The 13,798-nt window shown below is 62.4% G+C and overlaps 1 protein-coding gene across 1 annotated transcript in view; it reads left to right on the forward strand.

The window, feature by feature from the left end:
- The first annotated feature begins 16 nt into the window (after window positions 1-16).
- JPH3 (junctophilin 3) overlaps window positions 17-13,798 on the forward strand; it is a 37,781-nt gene continuing 23,999 nt past the window's right edge. Inside the window, exons 1-2 of the mRNA XM_030886566.2 lie at window positions 17-648; window positions 12,999-13,776. Coding sequence (XP_030742426.1) covers window positions 267-648; window positions 12,999-13,776 — 1,160 coding nt within the window. The 5' untranslated portion in view covers window positions 17-266. The remainder of the gene's footprint in view (window positions 649-12,998; window positions 13,777-13,798) is intronic.

Here is a 13,798-nt window from a genome sequence, read left to right on the forward strand (position 1 = left end):
GGGAGCGCGAGACGCTGGTCAGGCTCCGCGGCGCAGCTCGAAATGAATAATCGCCCCCAATTGACTTAGATTCCTCCGAAGCCCGCGCTGCGGCCGCCCGCCCGCCCGCCGCTCCAGACCTGGCGGCTGCCTTTTTCGCTCTCTATTATTCCTTAAAAAACCCAAAACCCGGCCGGCCGGCCCCCCAAGAATCCGGTTTGTTCGTCGCCTTGTTTTTGTTATCATTATTTTCACCGTTTGCGGGATTTGCAAACCGAGTTTCATGCATGTCCAGTGGGGGTAGGTTTAATTTTGACGATGGAGGCTCCTACTGCGGAGGCTGGGAGGACGGCAAGGCGCACGGTCATGGCATCTGTACCGGCCCCAAGGGCCAAGGCGAATACACCGGATCGTGGAGCCACGGCTTCGAGGTGCTGGGCGTCTACACCTGGCCCAGCGGCAACACGTACCAGGGCACCTGGGCGCAGGGCAAGCGCCACGGCACCGGCCTGGAAAGCAAGGGGAAATGGGTGTACAAGGGCGAGTGGACGCACGGATTTAAGGGGCGCTACGGAGTGCGGGAATGTACGGGCCACGGGACCAAGTACGAAGGGACCTGGGGCAACGGACTGCAGGACGGCTACGGGACGGAGACGTACTCGGATGGAGGTAGGTGCTGCCGGAGGGCGGGCAGGCGGGAGGGCGGCGCGCGGGGCCTACTCCCTCTCCCGCGCGCGCGCGCGCACACCCGGCCTCCGGGGAAGTTAGACTGGGGGCACCTGGGGCATCTTCTGGGGCCCCCGGGGAGGCCACAGCGGCCCCTGGCTACAGGTTGCTCTGCTGCCAGGTGGGGCTGGTGCCCCGGTGTTGGGGAGGGGGCCTTCCTGAGCTGAGCAGGGCCTGGGGAGCGCAGCTGGGCAGAGCATGGAGCATCCTCTCGGAGCAGGCCGGGACCAGAGAAGGCCGGGTGGGGCCAAAGGCCGCCTTCGGACGGCCGCGAGGGTGTGCGCAGGGAGAGGGTCCCCTCCCCTTGATGGCAGACCCCCCTGGGCATGGCTTCCTGGGGGTCAGGTCCCAGCCTGGCATCTTGCGTTCACATAGCAGCGCCGCTGGGCCTCCCTCAGTGCTCAACCGAGCAAGCCAATGCGGAGGGAGTGCTCCCCAGCTGGAGGCGGGTGATGTGGACCTGAACCAAAACAACAGGGCAGTAAGCTTCTAGGTGGTTGGATGCGGGCTTGCGCTGCCTCCCAGGCTGCTGGAGGGAGGGAGGCCCATCTGCTTAGCCAGACCCAGGAACCTGGGATGTTAGTGGTTGAATCATTTTCCCCATCAGCTCAGGGGCTGGGTCTGTACCTCCATTCTAAGAGCTGCCACGGTCCACCTTCAGAGGCAGAGCCTGGGCGCCGCTGGTGCTGCGCTGAGATTGTCTCTCCTTGGCTGGATGCCGTGGTCTGGCTGGCATCATCCCCTCCTGCTCCTGGACCCTCCTGTGTGGGCGCCCCCCTCCCCGGGTCCATCTGAGACAGACGCGTGGAGCCTTTACCATTCCTCAAAGCCAGAGTCCAAACAAACGTGCTTCCAAGATACCCTGTCCCCCTCCACGCTGAATCCCCAGAAGCAGACCCCCTTGTCCCCCTCCCCAAAGCATGGTTGTGCTTTAGGCGTGGATGCCTGGGGCCACCCGGGGCTCTGGGCAGTGGCTTGTGTGCTTCTGCTGGGGAGACCAGTCAAAGCGCATGCCCGGCCTCCCTGCCTACTGGCTTCCTCTGGGTCCCCAGGGGGAAAGCGCTCGACACCTGCTCCCAGGCCACCCCCAGGGGCAGCGGAGGGCTGGAGAGTAATTATTATTTTGGCTTATGCAACTGAAAGGCAGGGTTCTCGATTACCCGGAGAGGAGGCGTCTGGGGCAGTTAATTATATAATGCCTCCGCCGCCCGCATGGCCCTGCCCAGCCCGGGTCCCTGGCGGCCTTTTCGGTCCTGTTGTTGTTTTCAAGGATCAGGTCGGCCAGCGCCCCAGCCCTGGGTGCCCAGCAAGGGCTGGGCGGGAGCAGACAGCCCTCCCGCTGCCGCCGCCTCAGCTCAGCCTGGCGCAGGCAGGCAGGCTGAGGCCAGGAGGCAGATGTGGGTGGCCACGGTGGTGGTGGTGGTAGCGGTGGCGGCAGTGGCAGGCGGGCAGCCTGGCGCTCCCAGCTGGTCTGTTTGTGAAACAGCCCCCCCTGGGGGGGGCAGCTGTCCCCACCCCTCCCACCGCCAGGTTGCAGAACCAGCTCTCGAGCATGCTTCCAGCTGCAATGGGCAGAGAGGGACCCAGGCCCCTCAGCTTGGTGCCCCTTCCTGGGAATTTCAGAGCACTGTCTCACACCCTGCTCTGTCCCCCTCCCACCCCGCACCTCACCCTGCTTCCCAGAGGACTCCGTGTTTCCATTGAGCCGGAGAGGCTGGAGTGCTGGCTCTGCTGAGCGCTGCCCGTCCTGGGGGGGCAGCAGGGACACAGGCAGGCAAAGGCACTCCCCCTCATGAAGACTGAGTTTGAACGGGGGGTGGGGGGCAGGGGTGTTGTCCAGGGTCCCTGGTTAGTCTGCACTATTGACATGAGAGATGTTTGCTGTGGTCTGGGTTTCTGATTCCTTGTGGTCTCTGCCCGCCATCCATCCCAGCGCTCCAGCTTTCTGCATCATAATGCGCCCCCTTGCCCCCACCCAGATCCTGTTGGAGCCTCATGTGCTGGGTGGGGGGGGGAATCAAGCCCATTTTAGGGTTGAGCTGGTGAGAGCCAGGCAAGCTCCTTGGTAGCAGAGGTGGGGTGAAACCCTACTCCGCCTGGGCTGAACCCACTGTCACCCACCCACCCTTGAGGGGACTGGGGCGGCTCCCTCTCCAGTGGTGACCCAGGCGGGCACACAGAGGGGCTTCAGGGTGCCCACTCCTTCTGGGTGTGACAGATAAAACCCAATGCACCTTCCTGGGTTAGACACCTGTGACCATTGTTCCACAGGAAGGAGGGGGCCCCTGAGAATGTGTGTCCTCGGACTTATCGTTGGCCAGAGTGCAGGGAAATGGCCCGGACTCCTGGGCTCCTCCCGTCAACTGGTGGCCAATGACATGTCCCATCTGAGTGGGCAGCAGAGCCTTCAGGCTTCATGGCTGTGTCTCCTGCCCGTTCCACCCCCCCAGCCCCCCACCCCGCCGCGCGGGAGATGGATGGGCATATTGGGCAGACATCAGCAGAGCTCCCGGTCGGCTCCAGTGCTGACTTGGGGAAACGCCGGTCGGTCTCATGAATAATGCAGGAACCCCACTTCTCTCCACATTAGCCAGAGCTGGTTTGGAACCCATTTCCCTGGGGCACGTTCCTGCCAGCCTCTCCTCCATGGCGCTTACCCTGGCCTGTGTGCAGGGTGCAGGGTGCGGGCTGGCGAGGCACGCCATGGGAGCGGAGCGCATCAGGTCTGACCCCACGGAGTGGCTGTGACGGGGGCACTGGCTCTGTGTCCCGGGGAGAATTCCTTCCCCTCTCTGAGCTTCTGCTTTGCTGGCTCAGGATAGCACTTGCCAAGTAGGGAGATGTGAGTGGGATGCTGCATGCTGTGGAGTCCCTGAGCGGTACAGGGCGCTCGGTACAAATGGTGGGTGGTTTAAGTCCACCACGAGGGGCACAGGCAGAAAGGCCTGGAGATCCCTGTCCCCAAAAGCAACCCTGGAGACCCTGCGGAGCCCAGGTCCACTTGGAAGCACGTGACACCGCCACAAGCCGCGCTTGGCTCGCCAGCGGCTGTCAGGAAACAAGGCTAGCTGGCGACACAGCAGGCCTTCCTGATGGTCCTGTCACCACCCACCTGCAAGGGACGGACACCACCTAGAACCAGCACCCTTGTCCCCAGGACCCAGGACGTGAGGATGGGGACCATGAAAGTGACGGTGCGCAGGGATGGTCAATAAGTTAGCGTGTGCCAGGAGGGGCGGGCTGGAGGGCTGGTGTCCTCTGACTCTGTGGGCCTGACCTGGCCATGGCACCCATCTGGCAGAGTGGGAGACTGAGGCCTGGGAGAGCCTGCCCGCTCAGTGAGTGAGTTCCTGGTGGATCCGAGACTCGTGCTCACCAGAAAGGCTGCATCGTCTGTGCTTTTGCTGGCCACACTGTGCGCGCGCTCCCAACTTCCTGGTGGAAAAATTCCTCCCAGCTGTTTCCTGCCTACCCCCCACCTTCCTTCTCGTTTGGGGAAAGCAACCTGGAGTTTTAGCTGCATGGGTGCCCACCCCCCCGCCCAGACCCTCTCTGACCAACCACGCTTGCGCCACCTGGCCTCTGCCCTCAGGACCCTGGCATGTGCTGCCCAGGTAAATATTTCCCCCTGGGTGGCACGTACACAGCACCCCTTGGGCCAGAAGTTCCCCCCACAAATAAACCCACCCACAGCCTGAAGGATGAGTCAACCACACGCCCGGCCTCTCCCCCCTACACAGACTCTGTTCCCCGGCCCAGATCCCCCAGCCCACACAAATCACACCCACCCACCGCCGAGATCCAGAGCCCCGGGGCGCCTGCGCACACGCACGTACAGCCCACCGTTCACCCGGAGGTATTCCCCCACCCGGCCCCCCAAACACAGCCATGCGCATTCCCCCGGCTTGGCCCACCCTCTGGTCCCCAAGTTCTGGGGCTCTGGGCTGGTCCCGGCTCCCAAGAAGCAGAGGATCGGCTCCCAAGAAGCAGAGGATCGCTCTTGGAGGCAGCGGCCGCGGAGGTGGTGGGGGTGGGAGCGTGGAGGAGGGCTCAGATCCCAGATGTGCGTGCTCTGCTTCCTTCCCGTCTTAAAGACAAGCTTGTGCTGTGAGCACCCCGCCCCCACACCCCTGGGCATATTTCTGGAGGCCGGCCACAGGGACGGGGATCCGCGAGCTCCTCCTTCATCCCAAGGCCCGGGTTAGGAGGGGCAAGTCCCTTCCAGGCCAAGACTAGCAAGGAACCACTGGGCTGTGGTTTGGGTAACAAAGAGGTGCTCAGGGGTGCAGACAGGCTGCTTCTCTGAGATCCACTTCCTGCCAGCTGGGGGGCGGGGAGAGGGGAGAAGGCTCCTTAAGGTGAAAAGGGGGGGAGTAGATGGCGCCCGTTACCAATTATAGCTGGGAGCTCAGCGCTGAGGAATAGTGTCCCCTCACCCAGACTCAGCCCTCAGCGACTGGAGGTGCTTTATAGAAAGAAACTGAGTGGGTGGGGGTGGGTGGGCGTGGGGGGAGACAAGCCTCTGCGTCGTCCTGAAATGGTTAGTCGGCCGGATGGTTAGTGAGGAGCCCTTGCTGCCATTAACAGTCAGCACAGCTGACCGGAGGATGGGACAGCGACAGCCCCATCTGTTTCAGGGACTAGGGACAGAGGAAGGAGGGCCCAGGGCAGGGGGCGGCCCCTCCCTCCACGGTCTCTCTTCCTCGGGCGTCCCCCAGTCCTCCCCTCTCTAATTAGAAGGCGCTTCCAGCAAGGAGCTGATCACCCTGGGGCATTCCAGCTATGCATGTATGTCCTTTGTATGTCGGTGACGTGTGGGGACTGGTGGGCGGCATCTGTGAGTTCCCCAAAAGGACCCACACTCCCCAGCTTGCAGTTTGGTGGCTGGTGAGGTGTGGAGGACAAACTGGGTGGGGTGGGGGTGGAGCTGGCTTCCTCTGGGCCCCCTCTCTGCCAGGGGAGGGGCCTCCTGGCCCAGAAGCAGGAGGCAGACACTTCAGCACCATGGAGAGCACCCTGCTCCTGCTGTCAGAGGCAGCAGCCTGGTTCTGCCACAGCGTCCCCTGGCAATCCTCAGCCAGACCACAGCACCCACGCCTGACCACCAGGCCCCCTGACGCGCTCGGAGGCGCGCCGGCCCCTATGCTGCCACGGCATGGGGTCCACACTCTGAGAAACACGGCCACATGGAGAGCTTGCCTGGTGTTGGAGTGACTTCCAGTCTTCCACGGGGTGGGGGTGGGGGCTGCCAGCCCTCCCCTCCCTGAGAGAGCAGACCATGTGCTGGCCGGACCGGTCCTGGTCATATGAGGCTGTGTTGCCCAGTGGTGGAGTGGCCTAGGCGCCCGCTATGTCTTCCAGCCAGACTGACTTCTCCCTCAGGCGAAGGATACCGTGGTGTCCTGTGGAGCGGGACAGGGTACAGCAGGGACAGAGCCACAGGCAGGTGGAGGGCGGACACCGAGCCTGAGAAAGGACATCCCTCCCCCAGGCCCCTGTGGTAGCCCGAGGGTCAGTCCTGCCCAAGACGGCTGGCTGTGTGTGGTCACTTGATTTTCACTTTAGTCCGTTAAAGGGAATGCCATTGGGAGCCCTGGTATGCAGAGGCTGGGTGGGGCGGCGATCCGAGAGGGGAATGTAACTGAAAAAATCCAGTTTCTGGGTCAAGCTGGCCACTTTCCAAGTGGCTCATCGTCGCTCGTGACTTCTTCTAGTTGTGAGGAGCCATGGGATCGGTTCCGACCCACAGCGGCCCATGCATGGCAGGGCCAAACACTGCCCGGTCCTGCACCGTCCTTGCCATTGCTCCTGTGCCCAGGCTCAGTGTTGTGGCCACGGTGTCCGCCCATCTCCTAGAGGAGGGCCTTCCGCTCCTTCCCACCTCTGCACCTTTCCAAGCAGGATGCCCTTCCCCAGGGACCGTCCTCTCTGCTACCTGTCCCAAGTACGTAAGATGAAGTCTCTCCATCCTGCCTCCGAGAAGCACTCTGAATGTCCTTCCTCCAGGAAAGATTGGTTGGACCTTTTAGCCGTCCACGGTGCGTTCAGTATTCTTCTCCAGCACCACGTTCCAAGTGCATCCACTAGAGGCCACAGAGCGGTGGAGTGCATCTCGGCCAGGGTGGGACGCCCTGGGGACATCACCAGGCTGGAGCGTAGGTTGGATGACCCATGAGGTGTCTGTCGGCCACTGTCGTGTGTCCAGTGGTCACCCAGGGCTAGCACGTTGTGACCATGTGACCAGTGTTTGTGGACCAGGTGGACGGTGCAAACAAGGATGCTGGAGTCTGTTCACGCCGGTCACTGTGGGTCACCTTACCTGCCCACCTCGTCGCAAGAACTTGCCCAGATAGAGGGCGTTAACGAGAAAATCGTCCCCGGGAGCCTCATGCCAGCAGGTCAGCCCCACCTTAAAAATGCCTTTGGAGCATCACCGCCTGCACCCTGTGGCCAGGTCCACTCCGATGTTGGCTTGGGCGATGTTGGCTTGGGCGAGGCTCCTACCAGGCTTTACTGCGTCTTTCATGAGTAGGACAGAGGGTGTTTCCTGGAGGGAAGAGCACGGTGGTCGTCTACTGAGAGCCAGGTGTGGCCACGGCCCTTCTGCGGAGTCCACTTGTGGGTCCACTCACAGGTGGTGGCCCCTGCCGAGTACTAGGCAGAAGCCCCCTGGGGTCGGTTCACTCTCTGCCTCCTTCCAGCCACCGTACCCTTCCCTTGGTCCTGGGACTCAGGAAGCCTGCCTGAGCTCTTCGATTGAACAAAGATGATAGGACAGGTCCGATCCGACATCAGCTGGCCAGCTGTAAGGGCTTCACTGGCACCGACTGTACGTGGCCCCAGTGTGAGGTTGTGGCCACAGGCTGGCCACTCGGTCCCAGGCCCAACCAAACGCCCGCTGTTGCATAAGGCTGACACATAGGACAGGGTAGAGCTGCCCCTGTGGGTTTCCCAGAGGGCAACTCCTGACAGGGGCAGAGAGCTCTGTCTCCCACAGAGCGGCTAGCGGTTTCGAACCACTGACCTTGCGGTTAGCAGCCCGACGTGTAACCACTACTCCACAGGGCTCCTCCAGCACTGGTTCATTCCAAACAGAACGCATCTAGACAGGCCCGTGTGACTGTGTGACCAGTGGGCGGCTGCAGGCAAGCTCTCTCAGCCTGGGGGGGGGGAGGGCCTCCAGAGCACAGATTCAATCCAGGCAGTGACTCCGAGGGGACCTGCCAGGCCAGTGGAACTCAAGGCAGAGGGGTCAGCTCGGAAGGTGGTGGTGATCTCGCTTTGTGGGATCCCAGGGGGGTTTTCTTGATAGATTCTCATGAAGGACCAGGATGGTCATGGGGGTTTTGGAGGAAGGACGTCTTCAGAACATGGAAGGCCACGCTGGTGAGAAAAGGGCTGGGAGAGTTGTGCTGGGATTTTTTCCCCTCTGTCCCCACAATGCACCTGCTCCTTCTTCGGAGGTTTCCAGGTCTGTGCTGTCCTGGGAGAATGTCCCTGGGAGCCCTGAGCCCAACGAGGAGGGACGGGACCTGAGCCTCTCGCAGATGTCTCTACGGCGGCTTTGATGTCCACAGGGGGTGGGGGGGCAGAGTCTTGGGGGGAAATACTCACTCACTGCCACCAAGTTAATTCCAGCTCACGGTGACCCCACCGGCCAGGATAAAACTGCCCGCGTCATTCTTTACGGGAGTTGAAAGCCTCTTTGTTTCCCCACAGGGTGTCTGGTGGTTTCGAACTGGTGACCTTTGGATTAGTGGCCCAATGCATAACCGCTATGCCCCCAGGGCTCTCTGGGGGAGAGTTAGCAACATCTAGAGATGGAAGCCCCACCTTCAGCAGTGTACAGAGCTAGATAGGGGACGTGTGGGGAAACACGAGCTCTGAGTCCAGGTGTTTCTGTTTAAGAAGGGTTTCTACGGTTCTGGAGAGAAACTTTTTGACCAGGGTATCTGACTGGTCCGTGTGTGCGCGTGTGCACACGTGAGTGTTCATTGCTGTCCGACGGGTTCTAGCTCAGGGTGATCCCACGAGAGGCTGTGGGGAGCTTTGAGCCCCAGGGGTTCCTGTGGAGGACTGCTCGGCAGCCCTTGCTGACCAAGCCAGCAGAGGAATGGATGGGCGTGCGTGCAACCTCGGCCAGAGGAGGGAGGGGTGGAGCCCAGGCTGGTCTGGCCCCAAGCTGCCCTGCTGCTGCGGCCAGGCCCCCTCCACGGCGGGGCCCACTGTGTTGCAGGTGACAGCTACGCCTCCACTTTCTGCAGACCCCCTGTGTCCTCACCCTCTGTGCTGCTCGCCAGCCAGGGGCACAAAAGCCCCACCCCTTTATCTCAAGGTGGGGTGAGGAGGTTCCCAGCACTGCCCCCCCTCTGTACCCCTCTCTCCCCAGTAAACCGTGCTGCAGGGATGGGCCGCCACGGCTCTGCTTCTGGGGCCAGCCTGAGACGCTGGGCACAGGCTGCATGCTAAATGGAGCAGTAGGGAGGGCGTGTGCCCCACAGGCTCTCTCTGGCCCTTTGTGGGGGTTCCAGCCCCTCGGCCAGTGTTCCCTCCACACCTCTGGGCATCGTGTGAGGTGGAGAATAAAGTGCTGGAACCCAGGGCCCACCCGCCCGCCTGCCCTCCCTCCCTGGGGAGAACACACCATGCAAGTGGAGGATGCCTGGGGGAGAGGCGGGAGTCACACAGAGCTGCACCATCCTGCCTTGGAGTCCAGGGTCCTGATGGCAGTGGGAGGCTGGGCTACGTCACTGGTTTATGTCCCTGGAGCAGGGCCGGCAACCTTTAGAGCTGGAGGAGCTGGTCCTGACATTGACAACAATTTAAAAATGATTCACAAACAACTGAGATCACCGTTATCTGAATAAGACCCTCTTAAGATATTTCCGTTTTACTTCAGGGCCACAGGTACGGGCCGAGGGAGCCTCGCGTGGCTGGTGAGGTGGTGTGCCGACCCCTGGCCAAGAGAAACAATACCAAGGCCATAAGGGAGCCAATTAGGGAGAGCATTTCACCCAGAAGGACAGACAGCCCAGCCCAGCTCAGCCCAACTCAAGTGCAAGGTCCTGAGCCAGCAGGAACCCTGCAGAGACCCACGCCTGCAGGGCAATGGTGCAGAGGTGAGGCAGATGCAGGGACGTCCCAGGCCAGTGGGGGCAGAGGCCCATGGATCCAAGGACAGTGGAATCGTGGCAGGCCACGCCCACAAGGAGGCATTGCCAGGCTACCACCTGTTTGACAGGTTGGACTCCACCCCTCCCCCTCCACACCAAGGCTCCATCAGGGCTGCATAAAATCTAACAGCCACATGGTTGACCCACCCCGTGCTTGCTGCCGGGAAGGCTGGGGGTTCAGTCCATCAGAGGCACCTTGGGAGACAGGCTTGGGAGTCTACTTGCAACGAAGGACCCTCAGGGGGAGGGAGGTGTCCCTGGGGGCAAGCTACCTGCTGTCATTCACAGAGATGCTGCTCCACATCCCGCTGGGGGAGCCGCATCGGGGATTTCATAGCTCCCAAGTGACACTCTTGGTTTCCTCCAGCCAGAGCCCAGAAGAACGAGGAGAACCAAAGCCCCAGGAAACAGTGATCCCCAGGACCACCCATCCCCGACCCCGGGGCGGGGGGAGACCTAGATGCCCCCGCCTGCCCCTGCCTACCACCGACCAACCTATTCCTCCCACACGAGGGTCCCGGAGGGCCCTGGGCCAGTGGGAGGAAAATGTGGAATGGAATCCAAAGTTAGAAGAAGACCCGGCTTGCTGAGCAGCCCACCCGAGACTGGAGGGACCCTCAAGACGAGGCCCTTCGTACTTGACACTGAATCCCCCCTGGGGACCACCCATCTGCAAGGCCTGCATCAGCTCCGTACAGTGATCAGTGACCGCTGGAGGAGCCGACCCTCAGGACGGTCAGCCACAGGGCACCCACCAGTTGGTTCGGAGGGACAGGAAAGAAGGATGGACGCAGGGGACCAGGAAGGAGTGGCACGAGGCGATGGCACCCAGGGGGCGGGCGGTAGCTCATGTCCGACACAGGGCGGTGTGAGTTGTTGACGGGAAGCTGGCGTGCTGCGTGAATTTCCACCCCCGGAGATATGCAACAACACAGCCACCCCCGAGGGCCTGCCTTGACCACTGTCCTCTTTCTGGACAGGATTGAGTTGGCCAGCACCATGGAGAAACTGAGGCAGGAGCCCAGGGCAGTGGGTTTGCGTCCACGGGGAGGAGCAGCTCTAGACACGGCTGAGAAGGGTGCTGTCACTTGTCGCGTGAGACCCATGTCTCGAGTGGACCCTGCCCGTGTTGTGAGGATTGGCAACAAGAACCAGCGAACGCCCGACAAGCCCAGGGAGACGATTCCACGCGGACGCGTGTAGTCACTTGGACTCGGGCAGCCCCCCATGCCGACAGGGGGAACTGGGCCTTCAGTCTGTGTGCGGTGTCGGGGGTGCTGGGGGTGTGGCTGGAGAGGAGGGCCAGGGGCTGGGGGGATTGATTGACTGGGCTCTGGTTTGCAGGGCAGGGGTCTCCAGGAAGGGTCTGTGTGCGGATGGTGTCAAGGATGCCCTTTGACTTGAGGGCTGTGGGTGGGGGTACTCTGGCTCACCTGGGCCCCACATGGTTAGGATTTGACCTGCGAGGGCAGGTGCATGTATATGTGAGGGGGCAGTGGTGAAGTGGGAGGCAGCAGGGAGGTGTGGGGAGTGACCTCAGTGAGAGGGCCAGCAGGTAGGCCACCCCGGCCCGAAGAAAGCCAGGCTCAGGACTGCCGGGTGTTTTGCTTGTTCAGGAGACGGAAGCACTTGGCTCCTCGGGGATGACCTGTCTGAGTCTGGAATGCTGGCAGCAGATCCGCATGTTTACAGAGTCGCCTCCGGGGTTGGTGGGTTCAGGTTTATGGGTAAGGTGTCGCGGTGGCACCAGCCGCGGCCTTGAAGGCACCTGCCACTCTGGGAGAGCAAGAGGCAGCGTCCCATTCCCGTAAAGATTCGCGGCTTCAGAAACCCGATGGGGACACTTGTGCTCTGTGCTCTGAGGTCGCTGAGAGACAGACGCGACTCCGTGGCTGCTTTGGGTGCTGCTGAGACCCGTCCTCTGCTTTGCTACTTGGAGAGTTGTGGGGGGCCATGCTGGACCCTGGTCTTCCTTCCCTCCCAGGGCTGGGGAGTCCCTGGTGAGAACGAAGGGTGACTGCCTCGCTCCTGACTAAGGGGAAGACCCCACCCCTGGCCAGGTGCACTCTGAGGCTTCTTTGAGGACCCGGGGCCTGTCTCGGCTGAGCTTCCAGCTCCATTGTATAGAGGAGGAGACCGAGGGCCAGGAGGACCAGAGACCTGCCTGCTTTCACAGATGACCAACAGCTGTGAGCCCGCGTGCTGACGTGACCGCCAGGGCTACGTGGCTTCCTGACACCTCCACTGAGTGCCCTCCACGTGGCTTCCAGCCTCTCCTCAGACACCTCTGCTGTCCTTGGGGGCCCTCGAGGGAGCTCTTGTAAGGACCTGCAGGGTTGACCAGAACTGCCCTGGGGGGTTTGAGCTGCCAGCCTCTCAGTCAGCAGCTGAGCACGTAGCAGTGGACCAGTGGGCTCCTGGGCTACCTCTCGTTGTCGAAAGCCATTGAGTTGTGTCCAAACAACAGGAGGACACCCTGCCCGGCGCTGCACCATCCTCACATCCATTCTCACGAGGGGCCCATCGTGGCCACCGCTGTGTCCATCCATCTCACCGAGAGGAGGGCCTTCCTCTCTCTTCTGCCCTCGATTTGGCCCAGCGTGATGCCCTCCTTCAGGGACTAGGTACCTCTCAACAAAGCTCACTGCCAGTCTGACTCCCAGGACCCTCGCAGGGCAGAGTAGAACTGCCTCTGTGGGTTTCCCAGGCGGTAACTCTTTCCAGGAGCAGACAGCCTTGTCTCTCCCTCGGGGTGGCTGGTGCTTTTGAACCGCTGACCTGGTCATTAGCAGCTCCTTGTGTGACCCACTAATCCACCAGAGCCCCCTCTTAGATACTTCTGCTGAAGGGGAACTTCCTACTCCCCCACCCACACCCCAAAGCCTGCCTGTATCCCATCTGCCGCCCGCAGCTGTACCTGGGCACCTGAAATCCCCTGTGTGCTGCTGCATCTCCTGGCCAGGCTAGCCGTCCCCCTCCCCACCCACCCCTTGGGCAGGGGAGCAAGCTCCGTGTGGGCGCACGGAGGCGGGCATGGCATTCATCCACGTCCAGGGTGCTCCAGGCTCTCAGAGCACGGGCAGCCCGCAGCGCCCCTGACCCTGCCTTTTGTCTCCTCAGGCACCTACCAGGGCCAGTGGGCCGGCGGCATGCGCCAGGGATACGGGGTGCGGCAGAGTGTCCCCTACGGCATGGCGGCGGTCATCCGCTCGCCCCTGAGGACGTCCATCAACTCCCTGCGCAGCGAGCACACCAACGGCACGGCGCTGCTCCCCGACGCCGCCCCGGCGGTGGCCGGCAGCCCTGCCGTGTCCCGCGGCGGCTTCGTGCTGGTGGCCCACAGCGACGCCGAGGCCCTCAAGAGCAAGAAGAAGGGGCTCTTCCGGCGCTCACTGCTCAGCGGCCTGAAGCTGCGCAAGTCGGAGTCCAAGAGCAGCCTGGCCAGCCAGCGCAGCAAACAGAGCTCGTTCCGCAGCGAGGCGGCCATGAGCACGGTCAGCTCCACGGCCAGCGATGTCCACTCCACCGTCAGCCTGGGCGAGGCCGAGGCCGAGCTGTCGGCCGTGGAGGACGACATCGATGCCACCACCACCGAGGCCTACGTGGGCGAATGGAGGAACGACAAGCGCTCGGGCTTCGGCGTCAGCCAGCGCTCGGACGGGCTCAAGTACGAGGGCGAGTGGGCGGGCAACAAGCGGCACGGCTACGGCTGCATGACCTTCCCCGACGGCACCAAGGAGGAGGGCAAGTACAAGCAGAACGTCCTGGTCAGCGGCAAGCGCAAGAACCTCATCCCACTGCGGGCCAGCAAGATCCGCGAGAAGGTGGACCGCGCGGTGGAGGCCGCTGAGCGCGCTGCCACCATCGCCAAGCAGAAGGCCGAGATCGCCGCTTCCAGGTAGGAGGGGCCGGGGCGGGGC

The sequence above is a fragment of the Echinops telfairi genome, unplaced genomic scaffold (genome assembly GCF_000313985.2).
Source record: "Echinops telfairi isolate 266 unplaced genomic scaffold, ASM31398v2 ScPeMD7_2291;HRSCAF=2852, whole genome shotgun sequence".
Classification (NCBI taxonomy): domain Eukaryota; kingdom Metazoa; phylum Chordata; class Mammalia; order Afrosoricida; family Tenrecidae; genus Echinops; species Echinops telfairi.